Below are 19,883 nucleotides of genomic sequence, written 5' to 3' on the forward strand. Positions count from 1 at the left end.
GACTGACCTCCGCGGCGCCCGATATCCGCCTTTCCCCGGTTCCAACCGGAAGTCCGTCTGGGCCGCCGTTCCGCGCGACTCGTCGGAGGGGATGTGGGAGGAGCTTCTGGAAGCCGGGATTCCTTTCCTTTCCCTTCGAGGGCGTGGCGAGGGTACGGAAGCCGGGAGGGGCGAGAACGCCGGGAGGGTTGCTAAGCGACGGGGCGCTTCCCTAGTTACCGCGGAGGAGGAGGAGGAGGAGGCCGCGAAGGCAGCTGCGGGAGATACACGCGAGGATGAAGCAGCCGCAGTGCTTGTGCCAGATTTGCACTTGCGGGTAAGAAAGCAGGCGAGGAGGGGAGGGTGTTTCTGGAGCGGCGCTTCTTCGGAGCCTCCCGGGGTCGTTCCCACGTAACGTCTTCTCTACACGCGTGTGCCCCTCGCCATGGGAGTTCTTTCCGGGGTGGAGGGGTGTCAGGCGGGCTAAGGCGGCTTGGAATCCCCGTCCAGTGATCCGCCACGTTTTCTTTTTTTTTCCCTTTCAGCCTGACCTACTCTACGGGGTTGTTGTGTATTTTTTAAAAAATTGAATTTAAAAAGAATTCCTCAAAAAATTAAAAAATGATTTTTTTTAAAATTTTGATTTATATGCCGCCCTTCTCCGGAGACTCAGGGCGGCTTACAATGTGCTCAGCAATAGCCTTCATCCTTTTGAATATTTATACAAAGTCAGCTTATTGCCCCCACAAACTGGGTCCTCATTTCACCTACCTTAGAAAGGATGGAAGGCTGAGTCAACCTTGAGCCTTGGCGAGATTCGAACTTACTTTAATTGCAGGCAGCTGTTCTTAATAACAGGGTGCTTTAGACCACTGTACTACCAAGGCTCCTTTAAAATTAAAAAAATTTAAAAAATGAATTTTTTTTTTAAAAAAAGACCCGCTCTTCTTGCCCTTCCACCAAGTGGCTTGGCTGGGAAGGAGATTGTGCCCATTTTATCCTCCTTACCTGCTTTGTTTCTTTTGACCAACTGTAGCCAGAGGCCCTGGGAATCAAGCAGCGCACCAATTTAATAGATTATTATTATTATTGTTTCAAAGCCATCCCTCATCTCTGCTGTATAGAGTTGGACTCTGGTTCTTCTTTTTTTTTTTTCTTGCTTGCCTGCCACTAGGGTGAAAAATCTCATGTTAGTGGCAGGCAGGCAGGCAGGCAGGCAGGCAGGCAAGCAAGCAGGCAAGAACAAGAAGCAACAAAATCTCAAGTCTGAAATGTTTTTGCTTGATGCCAAAATAAAGATCAACTGGTGCAAAACCCATGAGCCGAAAGCTGCATTTATATACATGCATGGCAGGTATAGGAGGTGTGGAGGCCGTAGGTATTAGTGTGTCCTAAATAGTCAATACCTATCAGGTGGGTGGGTGGAGATAGATAGATAGATAGATAGATAGATAGATAGATAGATAGATAGATAGATAGATAGATAGATAGATAGATAGATAGATAGATAGATAGATAGATAGATAGATAGATAGATGAAAGAGTGATATAGACAGATGATGGATGAATGGGGTAAATAGATTAGATAGATAAGAAATAGATGAAAGATTGATATAGACAGATGATGGATGGAATAGACAGACAGACAGAGACAGACAGACAGAGAAATGGTGGGTCAGATAGATAAGAGATAGATGAGAGATGGGTGGGTGGGTGGGTGGATGAATGAAAGAGTGATATAGACAGATGATGGATGAATGGGGTAGATAGATTAGATAGATAAGAAATAGATGAAAGATTGATATAGACAGATGATGGATGGAATAGATAGACAGAGACAGACAAAGAGAAATGGTGGGTCAGATAAGAGATAGATGAGAGATGGATGGATGGATACAATAAACAGAAAGCAGCAAAGCACCATACTCTAGCTTCCTAATGGCTTGCAGGAATCCTTTTGGGATCCATAAAGGTCTCACCAGGTTGATATAAATCCCTTTGGGCTGCTAGTTTACTTCTGGTAAATGGGTGTTTTATGATTGGCCATGCCCACCATGGTTTCTGTTTTATGAATTGGCAAGTCCCCACCACTGCAGCCATTTTGTGAGTGTATCCACCTTATATTTTCAAAATGCCAATGCTCCCCAAGATGAAAGCATTTTATTTACCATGCTTGCATTAGGCAGCAATGAAAGCGCAGAAATTGATTGATGTCAATATTGGGGAACAACCCTGGATCATAAGTTCCACAGTCTGTCTTGGAGATTAGGTGGCACCTGTTCCTTATGACTTTCAGTCCCTACTACCCAATGAACATCCCAGGGCAATGGTGGGCAGCTTTAGGAAAAGAGTTTATGTACATCACAACATTTTTTGTCCATTGTACAATTCTGCATAGTGACTATGTTGCCTTGCACTTGGATTGGTATGTTCCTCTGCTTCCCTTTTCTATGTGATATAATTTCTTCATCGGTTATTCATGGCAAATACAACAGAATTACTCATCCTTGAAGGAGGCCGACAGCTATGGTTCTTTCTCCATCACCATTTTAGAGTCATTTCTTTTGGCTCCAAAGATATATCCAAAAAGAAAAGCATCCACCCTGAATGTGATATTGTGTTTTGGCATGTTGTGCACGCTTAAAAAAACAAAACAGAACACGTAGCAACCAATGGGTGTATATGTGTGTATTTGGACGGGTAATAGTAGTTGAAATTGTAGCTTGCTATTGGGAAACAGGAGTGAAGATTATTACTGTTTGGGAGATGAAAATCTCTCCACTGGAGTTGCTTATTGGCACCAAAAGAGGATTCTATCATCATAAAAACTAGCTTTAGAAAAGACATACTAGCAAGAAAACAGAAAAAGAAATTAAATTTCTGTCCCTATGCACACACATATCCAAAAAAATATATACTAGAACCAAATACATATATGTTTAATTTTACCCTGAGGACCATTAAATATTATTACTGTTATGTTTTTTTTTCTTTTTACAACCCTGAATCCCTTTGTTTGAGATGGAGTCGGTAACTACCGTAAATAGTGCTGAGCATTTATAGGAAGGATGCCCTTCCTGATACCTACAGAATTTGCAGTAGATATTTTCTCTTTGTGACCTGGTAGAGAAACATATGTCGCTGCCAGGAATGGGGTCCACTTATCTTTACTACCAGTTCGCAACGGGAGCGTGCAGGCACGCACGCTCACTTCGTTCATCCGTGGTTATCACGATCATCCGTGATGACATCCGGGCGGGTGGGCGGAGCCTCCCACCACCGGTTCACAATAACCGGACTGAACCGGGAGCAATCCACCACTGCTCACTGCCTAGGATTGAACTCTCAACCTTCCGAGTGAGAGGCAAGGGCGTTCACATCTAGGCCACCGCGCTACTCAAACATTATTCTTACATATAGTGAAGTAAATTGTTTCGGATCTAGAGATGTGTTGTGACTTGAACGTGACCGTTATGAAATCAGTTGCAAACTTTTCTGTTCATGTTTTAATTTTTCAACAGGCTCTTTAAATGTGGTTTTTAAAAGTTGCCTCTCAGTCTTCAATATGCCCTTGAATAATAATAATAATTCAGAATAATTATGAATTCTTGCCATTTTCATTTTGAAGAAAATAGAGCCTTCCAGTGGATACTTGTTAGAACGAGTTAGGAGCCCAAATCCTTGAATCTTACTCAAGGAGCCCGCATGGGATTTAAAGTGACAGCTAACTGCTTTTGGAACTAAAAGGAAGTTTCAACAACCCAGTTGGGATATGGGAGTCGGCTGTTTAAACAAACAAAAAGCAAAAAACAAGTTACAATGTGAATCTACTTCTTGAATCCTGGCCAATATAAACATGACATAACAGTGTATGAGGCAGGAGAGCTGAAAACTAAACAGATTTTTGTTTGTTTGTTCAGATTCTGGGATGAAATACCAGAGAATAAAAGCTAAGATTATCCACAAATGATTTGCAGAATAAACATTGTCAACAGTTTTGTAATTGATAAAATCTCAAGTGGGTATTGATTCAGGCATTAATTGCATTTGCCAAGGTTTCATAGCAGCACTATTTGTTTCAATGGGAAACCTTGTTGCTTAGGATTTGTTACTTGGGGAAATCAGCTATACACAAAGTTGCTAAGAAGGAGGAAAAAAATAGGACAATGTATAAAGTAGTTATGTAAGTGGTGAGGGGACTGTAATCTTTCATCTGATTACAGTTGTGTGTGCATGATTATAAATGTCACCTAATTGAGATTGAGACTAATCTCGATTGGTACATTACAGCGCACATAGGGAATATTCTTTCTGTGAGAAATGCTTCCGTCCTAACTGTGATAGTTGTGATTTTTCTAAGTTTACCACAACTGAAAGCACTCATGTACATGACGTGCATACACAATTTAACAAGACATCCGTGTAATCCCAATTGAACTCAATGGCATCTACTTCTGATTCATGGTGTTATCATTAGGTAAAGGTAAAGGTTCCCCTCGCACTTATGTGCTAGTCGTCCCCGACTCTAGGGGACGGTGCTCATCTCCGTTTCAAAGCTGAAGAGCCAGCGCTGTCCAAAGACATCATGTGACTCAACACCAAAGGTGCATAGAACAGTGTTATCTTCCCACCAAAGGTGGTCCCTATTCTTGTATTTTTTACGTGCTTTTGAACTGCTAGGTTGGCAGAAGCTGGGTCAAGTAACAGGAGCTCACCCCATTACACAGCACTAGGGATTCGAACCGCTGAACTGCCGACCTTTCGATCGACAAGCTCAGCGTCTTAGCCACTGAGCCACCGCGTCCCTTGGTGTTATCATTAAAGTAGTTTAAACAGCCATCTCTCCTTCTCAAAAACACTCAGAATTATACAAGTACATTGGGGGGCTAGGAGAACCAGTGTAGTGTAATGGTTAAGGTATCAGGCTAGAAATGGGGAGTCCGACAGTTCTTGTCCTGCCATAGGCGCAAAGCCAGCTGGGTGACCTCGGACCAGTCCTCTCTCTCTCAGCCCTAGGAAACAGGTAGTGGCAAACCACTTCTAAAAACCCTTGCCAAGAAAACTGAAGGGTTAGGGTTAGGCAGCCACTGGGACTCAACACTGACTCAAAGGCACAAGAAAAGGGGGAGGGGGAATGGTTGGGTGCTATAGATTTGTAACTGAGATTTAGTGTGTCGCCAATCTTCAATTCACAAGATTCACTCTGGGGAAGCCATGAAAATGTCTATAGTATGCTAAAACTTGTTTTCTTTCTTAGTATAAGTACGCTTAATATCATTTACAAATTATAACATCACTTAATAGCAGAGTTAGAAGGTACCTTGGAGGTCTTCTAGTCCAACCCTCTGCACAAACAGGAGGCCGTATACCATTCCAGACAAATGGCTGTCCAGTGTCTTCTTAAAAACCTCCGGTGTTGGAGCACCCACGACTTCTGAATTTTGCTGTTTCACTGGTTAATTGTTCTCAATGTCAGGAGATTTCTCCTTAGTTCTAGGTTGGTTCTCAGGAGAAATTGACTGCAAGCATGAATTAAAGGACAAGAGACTCTACAAATGTGTGTGCAGCAGCTGCCAAAAAAGCCAACACAGTTCTGGGCTGCATAAACAGAGGGATAGAATCAAGATCACGGGAAGTGTTAATACCACTTTATAAGGCCTTGGTAAGAGCCTGGTGGCGCAGCAGACTAATAGCCTGTTATTATCATTCAGCTGCCGGCAATTACTGCTAGTTCGAATCTCCCCAGGCTCAAGGTTAACTCAGCCTTCCATCCTTTCTAAGGTGGGTAAATTGAGGACCCAGTTTGTGGGGGCAATAAGCTGACTTTGTATAAATATACAAAAGTATGAAGGCTATTGCTTAACGCACTGTAAGCCGCCCTGAGTCTCTGGAGAAGGGCGGCATATAAATTAATTAAAAAAAAAAAAAAGGCCACAATTGGAATACTGCATTGTTTTGGTCGCCATGATGTAAAAAATATGTGGAGACTCTAGAAAGAGTGCAGAGAAGAGCAACAAAGATGATTAAGGGGACCGAAGGCTAAAACATGCAAAGGCTAAAACCATTCCTGCAAAAACGGTTGCAGGAATGTCTAGTTTAATGAAAAGAAGGACCAGGGGAGACATGATAGCAGGCTTCCAATATCTCAGGGGCTGCCCCAAAGAAGAGGGAGTCAAGCTGTTCTCCAAAGCACCTGAGGGCAGGACAAGAAGCAATGGGTGGAAACTAATCAAGGAGAGAAGCAACTTAGAACTAAGGAGAAATTTCCTGACAGTTAGAATAATTCATCAGTGGAACAACTTGGCTCCAGAAGTTGTGAATGCTCCAACACTGGAAGTTTTTAAGAAGATGTTGGATAACCATTTGTCTGAAGTGGTGTAGGGTTTCCTGCCTAAGCAGGGGGTTGGACTAGAAGATCTCCAAGGTCCCTTCCAACTCCGTTATTCTATTCTATTCAAATGCTATGGTCTTATTGGTTTAGCTAGAGAATAAAATACAGTAAAGACATTTACTTGTAACAAAGCCATGTTGCCTGTTTTCCACTTCCACTTGAGTTGCTATTATCCTAAACAACTCTACGAAAGGTTTCAAACCTTCAAAACTAAATACTGCAAAGCAATTCATTTTTGAAACCTTAAACGACCATTAATACCGAAATCATAAGTACTTTGCTCCAAAGTAATTGTAACTTATACTGGTGCCGTAGAAGATAAAAGATAAATTAAACTGCTGTTTTTGAATTATTCTATAGCATTAGACAGTTGAGAATAATAGAGATCTAAGAAGATGAGATTTAGACTTCCAGAAACTGCTTTCAGGAGAGGAAAAAAAATGACAGAATGTATAGAATGAAAGAGAGAGGAAGAGGAAGGCGAGAGAAAGAGAGGAAAACAGGGGAGAATGTTGACTGGTTGACTTTCTTCTGATGTCACAATTCATCGCATCTCAACCAGTAAGTCGTTTCTTGACAACTGCAGAGGAATAAGCAATCTTACAAGGAGGTGAGATCATTTTGATGACAGGGGATTTAGCAAACGTTTTAAGTTGTTTCCATGAATGTAACTGTAGCTCAAAGTGAGACACCTAGATAAGCTGTCAAAATCACGAGAACAAAAACGCAGTGGGATCCCAAAAGACTGGCTTAATGGTGCCACGAGTTGTCAGCCATCGTCTGCATAACCAGATGCTTCATCCAGAAGTTACTGAACCCCTGACCCCATGAGGCAAAGATAAATGAAATAAAGGAAAGAGCAGGGGTCACTTTATCACACACCCCTCAAACCCGACACAGTCAGCTGCTTGAACCCCCCCACACACACACACCCCAGGCTTGATGACAACTCTACAAAGAGTTTCCTGTTGAAAAGCCAATGCAGTCATCAAACTGAGCAGACATTTAAAGACATTTTCATTCAGGTCCCAGCTCAGTCTTCCAGCTCATTCTTTATCAACCTGTCCTCCTTCCATAGTAACACTTTGAGGATAAAATATGTGGAAAAGAAGATACTAAGTCTGGCCTAAGCCCCTTAAAAGAATTATATGTCCAATGAAAAGCTACCATATCATTTTCTTTTAGCCCTATGCTTATTCTGTGAGGTCAGGAAATAGTTTAAGTTCCCCTTCATCTTCCTTTGACTTTGGTCCCAACCCTAACTGGGTTGAATCCTGGATAGTAGATAAGAAACACCTTATCTAAGAGAGTGCCATCTTTAATATTCATCTCACAAAATGTGGGGAGACTGAATACTTCCTGCTGACAGGTTAATCTTTTTAATGTAATTTCTTTTTTTTTTTTTAGGACCTCTATTGAATTTCCGTAAAATGCATTTAAAGTATCAGTAAATTCTACTGAAACCTCCTAATATATTTTTTTTGTTCCTTATCTAAACTAGGGACCTGAGGAATTCATTTTGATTATAAACTGTCAGAAAACTTAAAAGCCCTAATGGAGGCTGTAGTTTTCTTTGGATTAGTTTTTATCTGAGCAATAAGACAATGCTTTGCCTTTGTTCGTTCGTTTATAGATTGGGAATGGTCTACAATCTACAGACTACATTAAACTGAACCATCCCAAACACAGTCTGCAAAAGCAACTTAAGATAAATGTAATTTTATCTGATCGGTAAATATGCAGCCTTTGCACAGTGTTAACAATGCTGCCTTTAATATGTCAAGAAGTAATCTCTATCTCTAGATCTTGGATAGTGCTTGCATTATCTTTGATTATGGTCTTCATTTTTCTTTTTATTTCCTGGTTGTTCTTCAACCCCAGACATCATCGTTGTCCACATAATCCTACAAGGATTTATGACTATGGAAGAGAGTCAAGCCTCATGACGGAATACACAGAAAAATTCCCTTTATACCGCAACGTCCCTCCACCCAAGAGCCTCAGGCCCAAGCAGGAATATCGGAGCCATGGAGGGAAAATGGAAGGCCTCACCACTTTCAGGTAAATATGGGGCAACGTTAGAAACTGGAATTTCAAGGAAATCAGGAAAACGGGGGAACGTGCCTGCAAAAATAAATGGGTAGACCGGTACAGCTCTGCAAGCAGTTAAAAGCCTGGTACAGCAGTACCTCTGCTAAATCCTAAAGAATTGTCACATGGCCATCAAGCCACGCCCACAAAATAAGCCACACCCACAGGACCGGTAGTAAAAAAAAATTGGAACCCACCCCTGCGTAGGAGAGAAAAAAGAGCCAGTTTAGTGTAGCGGTGTAATGTAGTGGTTAAAGAACCTGGCTAAAAACCAGCAGACTGTGAGCTCTATTGTTCTTCAGGCACAAAGCCAGCTGGGTGAACTTGGGCCAGTGTCTCTCTCTTTCCGTCCCAAGGCAGCTCGCTAGGAAGGAGGCAATGGCAAACCACTTCTGAAATCTTGCCAAGAAAACTGCAGGGACTTGTCCAGACAGTTGCCAGGAATCACAAACTGAATAAAAGACTCCTATACACTTTGGGAGAAAAGACAAGTCTATGTTTCACCCCACGTCCATTTTATCTGGACCTTTTCCTAAATCTCTTTTGACCTTTTCAGCATTTTGTTGTTGTTTTTTTTTAATGAGAACGAATCTTTCTTCTCCACTAATGCTCGAGGAAGGTTAAAATATATATGTTGCTATTTCTGGTAACTCTTAATGGACTTTTGCTGATTAACATTGAATGATGAGGCTTTATAATTCGTTTATAGATAAGAGATGAGATATGGGAAGTTTTGTCAGAGAAGGTGATAAGTTACTGAAACGACTTGTCTTGATGAAGAGGGCAAATCGTTTCTTTATATTTTTTGTTTATTTTCTTCTTCTGCACTTTTCGAAATTTCTTTTTAACAATTTATATTTTTTTAGTGTGTTTTAGCTTTGGAGGGAGGGAGGGAGGAAGGAAGAAAAGAAGAAAGGAAAAGGAAGGAGGGAGGAAAGGAAAAGGAGGGAGGGAGGGAGGAAGGAAAGAAGGAAGGAGGGAGGGAGGGTGGAAGGAAAGAAGGAAGGAAAAGGAAGGAGGGAGGAAAGGAAAAGGAGGGAGGAAAAGGGGAGGGGGAGGGAAGGAAGGAAAGTAAATTCCTATTCGAATCAGGCTTTTGCCCTAGACATATTTAACTGGTTTTCTCTCCTTAGTTTGGCAAGATTTTAATTAAGAGATCCAATTTCAATCAATCCAAAGATTTTAACTAGTCAGACTGATTTATTGACTATATGCTGCAGTTATGGTTTCTTTCTCTGAGTTTTTTTCCCCCTGTCTTCCTACTAGATCTGATTACCTTCCATATGATATAACATATCGACCCGTTCGTGTACAGGAGGAGTACAAGCCCATGGCTGGAGAAATCGACATGGCAACCACTTACAGAAGAGATTACAATCCTCACAAAATAGAACCAGTAATATTAGTAAGACCTGCAGAAAAGAAATACTTTTCTAAATGTAAACTGAACACCATTCCAACCTACCAAGGTAATCGTGCCAATTACTTTTACAAATGGAAACAAATTTTGCCAAGGATGGTGAAATGTCAAATTGCTGCTTTGGGGAGGCAAATTCTGACTTGGTTGTTGCAATGCCATCCTGGCAATGCCTTATAATTGAAAGATGTCTAATCAACCGCCGGCACTCTTATGAAGAGCACGTTGTAGTTTAATGTCATCATTAGGCGCTGAGACCAAAATCTAATTTAGTTCATGAAACCACTAGAGAACTATATTGCTGATAAACTGAAGCATGTTCTATCAAACATACTTCCCAAAACATGTTTGATGGAACATGCTTTGGGGAAGCATGTTCACCACTCACTGGTGTGATTTGCTTTCTGGTGATCTTCCAAAAAACTTCAAGCCTGAAACTACCATGTTTTCCCGAAAATAAGTTTATTAGATTTCTATACCGCCCTTCTCCCGAAGGACTCAAAATAAGACCCTGTCTTATATTTTTTTGAACCCTGAAATAAGCGCTTGGTCTTATTTTCGGGGAGGTCTTATTATTTTGGGGTGCATGGAGCAAGACAGGGCTCCTCTTGCAGTCTTACTTGATTTCCAGCTCTGTCTTCCTAACCCTAACCAGAGGAAATGGCGGGGACCAGCTGCACATGCATTTATATATTTTCGGGGAGGGCTTATTTTGGGGGAGGGCTTATTTTCAGGGGATGCGCTCAAAGGCCTGATTGGGCTTATTATCAGGGGATGTCTTATTTTCGGGGAAACACGGTACTAAAATAGAAACAAAGTTCGATTTTGATGGAATCACAGAATTTCACCGTTGCTTTCAGCCGTGGGCAGTTTCCCGAGTTCCATAAAGCAAATGCCAAACAAGTAGTTTTATTACCCTATGGGGGCCTAAAATGGTTAAAACTGATGTGATAAACAGGCCATCTTAATAAAGGCTAGTGCCTAGTTAAGTATATTTTAAGACATTTGAAACAATTCTCACTCAGCATTTGCGCAATATCGTAACTCTCAGGATCTTTTATGCAAAGTCTTTTAAGAGCAAATGGCATACTGTAGATAACCTTATTCCTATGTTATAATAGTCAAATATGGTGGAAGTAATCAAATATGTATCTAGACGTTCTTGCAGAATCAGTTATTTTGGCACATTGTCCATTCACCTTTTATAACCATATCACCTTTTATATTTTATGAGCCGTGGTGGTGCAGTGGTTTGCAGTATTGCAGGCTAATTCACTGCCTATAGCCAGGAGTTCGATCCTGAGCGGCTCAAGGTTGACTCAGCCTTCCATCCTTCCGAGGTTGGTAAAATGAGGACCGATTGTCCCAAACTGCTTAGAGGGGGCTGTAAAGCCCTGTGAAGTGGTATATAAGTCTTAAGTGCTAAGTGCTATTGCTATGTAAAGCACTATGAAGCGGTATATAAGTCTAAGTGCTAAGTGCTATTGTTATGGCAGGCTAACTCTGCCTACTGCCAGTAGTTTGATCCTGACCGGCTCAAGATTGACTCAGCCTTCCATCCTTCTGAGGTTGGTAAAATGAAGACCCAGATTGTTGGGGGCCATAGGCTGACTCTGTAAACCGCTTAGAGGGGAATGTAAAGCACTGTGAAGCGGTATATAAGTCTAAGTGCTATTGCTATACTCTTAGGTGAGCAATATGGGAAGAATAGCAACTTCCATCAAAAATGTAACAATGCTTGTTTTTTTCATCTTAAAGCTGACTTTAAACCCTGGGATATAGAAAAAAGGGAGCTCTGTAAAGTGGAGCGCGTCTACCATCCCCCCACTGAAAAATTTGGAAACGCCACTACCTCCCAGGATGCTTTTATTCCAAGGGAATTTGCCCTCCGGAAGCTCATTAAACCTGCCGACACCACCACGTTTTCAGACCAGCCTTTTAGCAGCGACACAAGTCACCGGAGCGACTACGTTCCCCATCAGCTGGAACCCATGTGGAGAAAGTCGAAAGAAGCCTACAGGCCCAGCAGTCAGCCTTTCGAAAACGTCACCACCCACCAGAGCGATTTTAGGGGCCTCCCTGGCGATTTCCCCAAAAGCTTCAAGCCCGAACCGACCAAAATGGAAACCAAGTCCGATTTTGAGGGAATGTCAGAATTCCGTGATCGCTTTCAGCCGTGGGCGGTTTCCTTACCTGAGCTTCGTAAAGGGAAGGAGTACGCTCCGCCGACAGGCAGCATGGAGTTTAACTCCACATCCCGCCTTGATTTTCCTCCTCACATCGTCAGTCCAGTGGTCCTCATGAAACCGCTGGAAAGGATCAAAAAGAGCAGCCCTCCCTTCCAAGGGAACACGACTATGAGAGATTCCTTCCAAGCTTGGGATATCCATCCCCCGGAAATGATTAAAAAACCCCAGGAGATACCCAAGCCCTCAGGTAAATTGGACGATATCACCACCTTCCGATCTCACTATACGCCACACAGTCTAATCCCAACCCAGAGCTGCAAACCTCCAAAGGTAGTTTTGTCCAGTTCGGCCCGTTTCGAGGACGAAACCATATATCGTACGGACTACACCCCGAAGAAAAAAGAGATTTGTCCAGTCAATTACCCATCTCCTCCAGGCTATGTCTATGTCAGCACCGATTCGCGCGGTCACAAATTCTTCCGCAAGACGACCCCAGATGTCAGTAAGGTTATCCATCCAAATGGTAATCATGTTCCAAAAGAAATAGCAGTTGCGTCCTAATCTCTAGTTATTTTGCTCTGCCCAGGGCTGAAGAATATCATGCCTTAGGCAGACTAATACGGGTGGCTCTAACTATTAAAATAAGCACAATGATTACAAGGTTATGGGAACGTGAAAACGGAAACGTTTATAAGAAATGGTGATGGAAACTGAATCAGTATTTCTATGGAAAATTTTTTTTTTGTTTCTTCAGTGGTTTGTTAAAATAATTTAATCCTTAATGAAAATGTCTGTTTGGCAATAACTTGACAAATTTAATATACAGTAAACATTTATACTATGTATTGTATGGTATGATTCCAATGTAATCTGTTTGTAGCTACCTTTATTTTTTTGGCAATATTTTCTCAAGATAGATCCAGAAAGGAATCATTATTTACACCTATAGTTTTCCAGGTTAATTTCCAGCATCTCATCTTCATTAATAACAGAAGTGGTCTAGAATTGAAAGTTTGGTGGCTAGAGAGAACAATAGGAACCTACAGATCATTATGTTTACAAATAAGCCTATAATACTTTGAACCGAAAGTATTTCTAACAGCATGTCCAGTGACCTCGGAACTAGCTTTTTAAATTTTATTTTATGGTGCTTATTAGAGTATCAGTGACATTTAACTGGCTGTTGATCTGCCTATCAGCAGATTTGTACTTGCCTGAGGCAACCTTAAATTCCTGCCACCCTAATCCTATCAACGCAAGTTTTGGGGTTGGGGCAGAAGGCAGCATCCTAGTCTCCCTGGTAGATGAAGCATCTCCTGTTGAATTCTGCTAAGTTAACTATCCAGGAAGAATTTATAGGATCAGAAGTAAACATGTGGCTTCAGCTAGATAGACGGGGAAGCTTTTTTCCCCCAAATTTGACTCAATTTCGTATTGAGAAAAAAGGCGAGATAACATTGTAGAATGACAAATCTGCCTTTCAGATCGTTATTTCAGCCGTCATGTTTGTTTTTTAAAAATTAATGAAGTCCTCGGTTTGATTAGTCCTAAACTGATGAAATTTGTTCCAGTGAGTGTTTCTGTTTGAATGATAGATTGACGTTTACCTCCGAGTTCTTTTGTACTCATTAATTTAAGGAAATCGTTTTATAATTGAAGCACCATGTAATCCTTCTGCTCTGTCTCCAAGTTAGCAAAATAAGAGACTGAGATTGATAAATAGTGTCAAAAGAGCAAAAAATAAATCATCCAAAAAAGGACAGGAAACCATCTGAATGTCTGGGAATGTTTGCGTTGTATCACTCACACAGATACAGACTGAGATTAGCATCCGTTTATTTTATGACTTGTCCGATGTAAATGTATTGCTCTAAAAATCTAATTAAACACTTTTGTGTCATGTTATATTTTCCATTTCTTAAAATACTTTTAAAGATCGTAGCTACGCTAAGGGTGTAAAATCCCATTTGCTCTGAAATGGTAGTATATTTATGTTTTTTGGTCATCAGATAGATACAGATAAATTCCTGAATTCTAGGGAATGAATTTTTTTGAAATGTAGTTATAAGATAATCCTCAATTTACAACAAGTCATTTAGTGCCTATTCAAAGTTACAACAGCACTGAAAAAAGTGATTTACGATCATTTTTCACACTTGTGACTGTTGCAGCTTCTCTATGGTCACAGGATCAAAATTTAGATGCTTGGCAACTGACTCTTATTTATGACGGTTGCAGTGTCCCAGGGTCATGTGATCACCTTTTGTGACCTTCTGACAAGCAAAGTCACCGGGGAAGCCAGATTCACTTTATATCTATGTTACTAACAAGAAAAGGTCACAAAATGGAGAAAAATTCACTTAATAATTCTCTCCCTTAACAACAGAAATATTGGGCTCAATTGAGATTGTAAATTGAGGAGTACCTGTATTGGATCATCATTTAATACCTAGAGCTTCAAAGCAGGGGTGAAATCTACTTACCTTCCCTACCGGTTCGGAAGTGCACGCATCATGTGCGTGCGTGGACCCTCTGCACATGCGCAGAGGGTGAAAAACAGGTTACTTCCTGGATAAAACCAGGAAGTAATGACAACCAGATGGGTGGGCAGAGCCTCACTCTGCCATTGCTACTAGTTCTCCAAACCACCTGCCGCCATCGCTACCAGTTCGGCTGAACCAGTCCGAACTGGTAGCATTTCACCCCCGCATCAAAATGAATCTTCTACAGGTCCAAAACGGGTTAGCGCATTAAATGCTAGCAGCTAATTATTTTCAAATAATGCCAACACAAAAGAAAGCAATAGTAAGTTTTAGTAATAAGAAAAAATAGGATCCAAAATCTTTATTACACACTATACAAAAATATTGCACTTTTAAACCAGGTAATAAATATATACAAAAGTATATTTACAGGTTATCTTAATTTAAGAAAGGGTGTAATCAAAAAACCAAGGATTGCTTTAAAATTTAGGGCCCCGATACAGCAAAAGTTTAAAGTCCACTGAATTCAACGAGAAAGAACTAAAGTTTCTGAATCTGGGAAGGAGCACTTCTATTCATGCAAAATCCAATGCTAAAGTTTTTCCTACTTCCACTTTAATTTTGCAAATAGGCCTTTATTTCTCAGTAGGTATTCCTTATCCCAGAATACTGAGAAGTATGACTCAGCCTGAGTTTTTCCAGACATCATTTTTTAAAAATTCTATGGAGTTCTTTCTACCTCCAAAGGGAACATTCAAAATGGAATTTGCTTGGCTGTGAAAAGAAAAATATTCCTTGATTTTTACTGCAATCGACCAGGTTGCTTGACTTCAATTTGATCATTTTTGGTGGTCGGCCAAAAAATACAGTTTCCTCATTCAAACACCTTTTCTACAGTAGCAGTCGTTCAACCGTTAGCAAGGCTAAACCTTCTCTTTTGAAATACATTTGGGACAGAAACCAAAAACCCAGGTGTTACTTTTCTGCCCTTTGTCCGAGGGTCCAGTTCAAGAAAACACAGACTTTTGAAGTTTATGCAAGAACTTCGGAGTTAACAAATGAAAAAGAAAAACACCAAAAGATAAGAACGGGTATAGAATATCCTTGACTCAATGGATAAGGCCAAAGTTTCAGGTAGTCCTGCATAGTTTCTAAACAGTAGTCAAATAACCCTGGAATACCTACAAGCAGGGCGTGAAGTTAAAGCACACCTGTTTTTTCTCACCTGTGATATCTGACCTTTGAAGGCACATCGTCTGAAAATGAAATTTTTCCATGCTGCTTTGAGAGTTAATGGCCATTGATAGACAATGGACTCCAATAACCTTAAGAGCCATAAGTTACTGAAGGACCACATGCTTTGTAAGTAGAAGATTCCAGGTTCAACCGCAGCATCTCCAGGTAAGTCTAGGAAAACTCCAGTTTAAAAAGAAAACTGAAATGCTGCCATCAAGGAGCCAGACCAACGACTTGACTTGCTAGAAGGAAGCTTTCTATCGAATTATGGTTTTTCATCCACTTTCTTTTTATATTGCTTCCCAGTCAGGAATCGCTCCCCTATCTATCCAAGACATTCTGAATTACTCAGGTTAATGGCTTTCACATCATTTTGTGGCACACAATTATGCAACAAGCACGCATAACATATATTTTGGTCTGGGTTGAGCCCTTTGTCAATCAACTTCACTGGTTTCTCTTCTGACAGCTGAATGTTGGTTCAATCCACTTTGTTCAATTTTCATCAGCCGCAATTCTTGTTCTTTTTTTTTTTTTTCTTGTTATTCTAAGGAACTTCAGGAGGAAACTGAAGTTCCTTAGAGGAAATGTTTCCTCACAGGAAACATTTCAAACCATTTCAGTTGTTTCTTTCTCTACCTTTTACAACAGTTGGGCAGAACTGTATGCAGCCACATTCGTTTTTATTTCTTAATAATGTATATTATCTGATCGTTAAAACTGAGGTGTTTATTATTTTTTGCACAAATCTATATGGAAGAAAAATGCTATTTGAAGTAAATTTTGGAATTGACTCGCATGGCAGATTTCCAAATGCATAATGATCTAAATGGATGAAAATCAGTTGAACAGGCCCCGAACAATACCTCTGGCTCGAAGTATAATAGATCTGGGTTTTTCACCCTCTTTCAAATGACTGTAAAATAATACAGGATTATTATAGACCGATATGTCTTTTTGGCTGGGGAGTTCTCTTCCTGCTCTGAGTTCTCTTCTGACAAAGCAGGAAAAAAAAAAAAAAAAACACCAATTCTCAATCTTCAAATTCAAATGGAAACATTTAAATTCTGAGTTCCAGTGTAGAAAACCTCAAATCCAATTTCATACCAGGCTAATAGAGCTCCCTGCCTTGATCAGATTCCAGAGAGATTGAAAGATACGATCTGCCTTCCTAAAATTACACTGCATCGATCAAAAACAATTCCACGACAAGTCTGCAAATTATAACATCGCTTTTTTTTTAACTGAAAATAGTTAAAGGAATGAACTTGTGATTCATCTGAAGCTAATGAAACGAAGTCTCGAGCAATGTGGTTTTGGCAAAAAATGAAGTAGAAACAATGGTAAGGGGTGGGGGGAATAACACCATTCTTTCTGTACTTTCTGAAAATTGTCTTAAAGTGGATTAAATCAAGGTGGTGACAAGCAAAGCAGTCCAATGGCTGATTCCAGTATATTTTAAATGCACGAGTCTTCAATTGTATATGTACCGTCAGTAGCACTACTTAAACCCAATGAATTCCCATTGTCTCATGGAAGAAGCTTTTCTGGTGGCTTTCTTGTTCATGAGGGCCGCAAAATCAGTGTTGCAATTTCCTCACATTTGAAGGACACCAGATTAGGACAGATGCTTTCAAGTAGTATCCTCAGTGGACCGTAATGATTTAGAAGCACATAAAATAACAGAGTTGGAAGGGACCTTGGAGGTGTTCTAGTCCAACCCCCTGCTTAGGCAGGAAACCCTACACCACTTCAGACAAATGGTTATCCAACCTCTTCTTAAAAACTTCCAGTGTTGGAGAATTCACAACTTCTGGAGGCAAGTTGTTCCACTGATTTAATTGTTCTGTCAGGAAATTGCTCCTTAGTTTTATTTCTTAAAAAAAAAAAACCTGTTGAAGTTTACATTGTTGGAAAAGGAATAAGGGAGCACAGGAGGAATCAGGGAGAGAGGGAAGGTGTTTTTGTCCAATTTATGAATTCATGCTATCAATTCAGCAAGCTCATGTCGTCCCTGTTGATCGTCTTCCCTGTCCTACAGGACAGACCAAGCCGAATGAAAACTTCTCCTCTTGATGGGGGCATCCGTGATCGCTTCCCATAAAAGACTAACCTCCTCCACATGACTGACAACACCTTTGCTTGTAGATGCCTACTGAGCATAACTTTAGATGCTTTACAGATGTGCAGTAGTGAGTGGTGTCCTTGCAGTCGCTTTCTGAAACATACATGGAAATGTGACAAAAAAGGGAAAAGTTGTCATCACAATAAATGGCTCTCGGATGCTGAAGTCCTAAGACCGACATCTCCTGTCTGGCAAACACAGATGTAAGACCTACCGTATTTTTCGGAGTATAAGATGCACTTTTTCCCCCCTAAAAGAGGCTGAAAATTTGGGTGCATCTTATATACCGAATGTAGATTTTTCAAAGCTTTTTTTCTGCCCTAACGAGACGCTAACGAGTGAAGTGATTTTCCGCCCTTAGCCTGCTTTTCTCATTGCTTCTCTCTCCGAAGATCAGCTGTGCTTTAGAAGCTGTTTTTTATCCCCAAAGCTCAAAACCAGTGAATTAATGGGCTGAAGCTGACCAGACTAAGGACACTAGCCAGATGAATACCTGGTAGGCAGATTTTTTTCCCCCTATTTTCCTCCCCAAAAACTAAGGTGCGTCTTATACTCCTGTGCATCTTATACTCCGAAAAATACGGTAAATAAAACAATATCCCTCCTCTTTTCTCTCTCTTTCTCTCTCTTTGCCTTGTGTGTCTTTTTCAAAACGACTGTGGATTTAACGTGCAGATTTCCTGGAGGCTCACTCACGAACAAGATACCTTCATGGATATTGATCCAGTCCACAGCGCTGTTTGGAGCTAACTTTTTCCCTTACTGCAGCCACCGTTTAGCAGAACGCAGATTTATCAAGTTCCTTCTACAGCTAATGTTCAGCCACACACCGGGTTCTAAACATGTTTTGCCACAAGCAACGGGCAAGGCGAGAAATGGGTGTAAAGTGTTTTTTTTTTTTTTACATACTGTCACAAGAAGTGACATTGCAGTGTTTCCAGGTCGTGGGTCTCTTCTTCCACGCACAGAACTGATCCGCCACCAATCTTTTCTTTTTCCTGTGTACGCAGCTGACTTGCCGTGACTGGAAGCCACTTCCGCAGTCCACGGGGCATGGACGCCAGGGACCCGTTCGCCAATGCACATCACAACTTTCTGAAGAACAGTTTCTTCTAATGGACGGCCTGCAGAAGTGGAAAGGGGAGGAGGAAAAAAAAGCCACAGTTTGAGACTTAATCCAAGAGATGATAAATCCTCCCTTCCTGATCTTGGTTGCAACATAAGGCTTATCCACTCTCAGTATTCCGCTACCAATAAAAGATATCGTTGGAGAATTTCCCTTTTTAAGATCTGGACTTAAACCAATCAAAGCCAGCTTCTCTCATCTCCCCAGTTCTCTGCACTTTCTTTCCTGATAGGTAAAGGTAAAGGTTCCCCTCGCACATACGTGCTCTAGGGGGCGGTGCTCATCTCCGTTTCAAAACCGAAGAGCCAGCGCTGTCCAAAGACGTCTCTGTGGTCATGTGGCCGGCATGACTAAACGCCAAAGGCGCACGGAACGCTGTTACCTTCCCACCAAAGGGGGTCCCTATTTTTCTACTTGCATTTTTTATGTGCTTTCGAACTGCTAGGTTGGCAGAAGCTGGGAGGAGTAACGGGAGCTCACCCCATTATGCGGCACTAGGGATTCGAACTGCTATTTGTATAGCCATCTATTTAGTCCTTACTATTCTTCAACATGTGATAAGGTCTTTTTGGTCTCCTTTTTATTTTCTCCAGCTCTATTATCCTACCATACATCGGTTGAATTCAGATTATGCTAAATCGGTATACCTCACACCTTAAGCAATCATCTGGGAATCCCAAAGGTGCTTTTCCAAAAGGCAGCTGGAGTTTCCTGGTTTTTTTTTCCCCCTGAAAACATTTCACTTCTCATCCAAGAAGCTTCTTCTGTTCTGAAGAAGACCAAAAAAAAATCAAGAGAGTCCAGTTGCCTTTTGGAAAAGCAACATTGGGACAACCATGACTTGGG

The 19,883-nt window shown here is 41.0% G+C and overlaps 3 protein-coding genes across 8 annotated transcripts in view; 1 reads left to right on the plus strand and 2 right to left on the minus strand.

Annotated features, from left to right (window-relative positions):
• Positions 1 to 157, minus strand: part of EFL1 (elongation factor like GTPase 1) — a 69,538-nt gene extending 69,381 nt beyond the window's left edge. The window contains exon 1 of the mRNA XM_034434634.2: positions 8 to 157. The gene's annotated coding sequence lies outside the window, so the exon portion shown is untranslated. The remainder of the gene's footprint in view (positions 1 to 7) is intronic.
• SAXO2 (stabilizer of axonemal microtubules 2) lies at positions 94 to 13,972 on the plus strand. Of its 3 annotated transcripts, none has more exons than XM_034434638.3 (5): positions 94 to 316; positions 6,731 to 6,980; positions 8,252 to 8,431; positions 9,728 to 9,930; positions 11,637 to 13,972. In XM_034434638.3, the coding sequence occupies exons 3-5, from the start codon at positions 8,313 to 8,315 to the stop codon at positions 12,626 to 12,628; spliced, it is 1,314 nt and encodes a 437-aa protein (XP_034290529.2). In that variant the 5' UTR covers positions 94 to 316; positions 6,731 to 6,980; positions 8,252 to 8,312; the 3' UTR covers positions 12,629 to 13,972. The 3 variants fall into 3 exon arrangements, with proteins under 3 accessions (XP_034290529.2, XP_034290530.2, XP_034290528.2); XM_034434639.3 differs by having other exon boundaries at positions 201 to 316; positions 6,731 to 6,931; XM_034434637.2 differs by lacking the exon at positions 6,731 to 6,980 and having other exon boundaries at positions 201 to 316.
• A 926-nt stretch (positions 13,973 to 14,898) lies between these two features.
• The window catches only part of ADAMTSL3 (ADAMTS like 3), a 174,940-nt gene continuing 169,955 nt past the window's right edge, over positions 14,899 to 19,883 (minus strand). For all 4 annotated transcript variants that reach the window (XM_087878204.1, XM_087878203.1, XM_087878205.1 and 1 more), the window contains 2 exons: positions 18,821 to 19,035; positions 14,899 to 18,004 (listed from right to left, as the gene is read on the minus strand). In XM_087878204.1, the coding sequence (XP_087734330.1) occupies positions 17,895 to 18,004; positions 18,821 to 19,035 (325 nt within the window). In that variant the 3' untranslated portion in view covers positions 14,899 to 17,894. The remainder of the gene's footprint in view (positions 18,005 to 18,820; positions 19,036 to 19,883) is intronic.

Source organism: Pantherophis guttatus, chromosome 13 (genome assembly GCF_059756535.1).
Source record: "Pantherophis guttatus breed Tessera chromosome 13, ASM5975653v1, whole genome shotgun sequence".
Classification (NCBI taxonomy): domain Eukaryota; kingdom Metazoa; phylum Chordata; class Lepidosauria; order Squamata; family Colubridae; genus Pantherophis; species Pantherophis guttatus.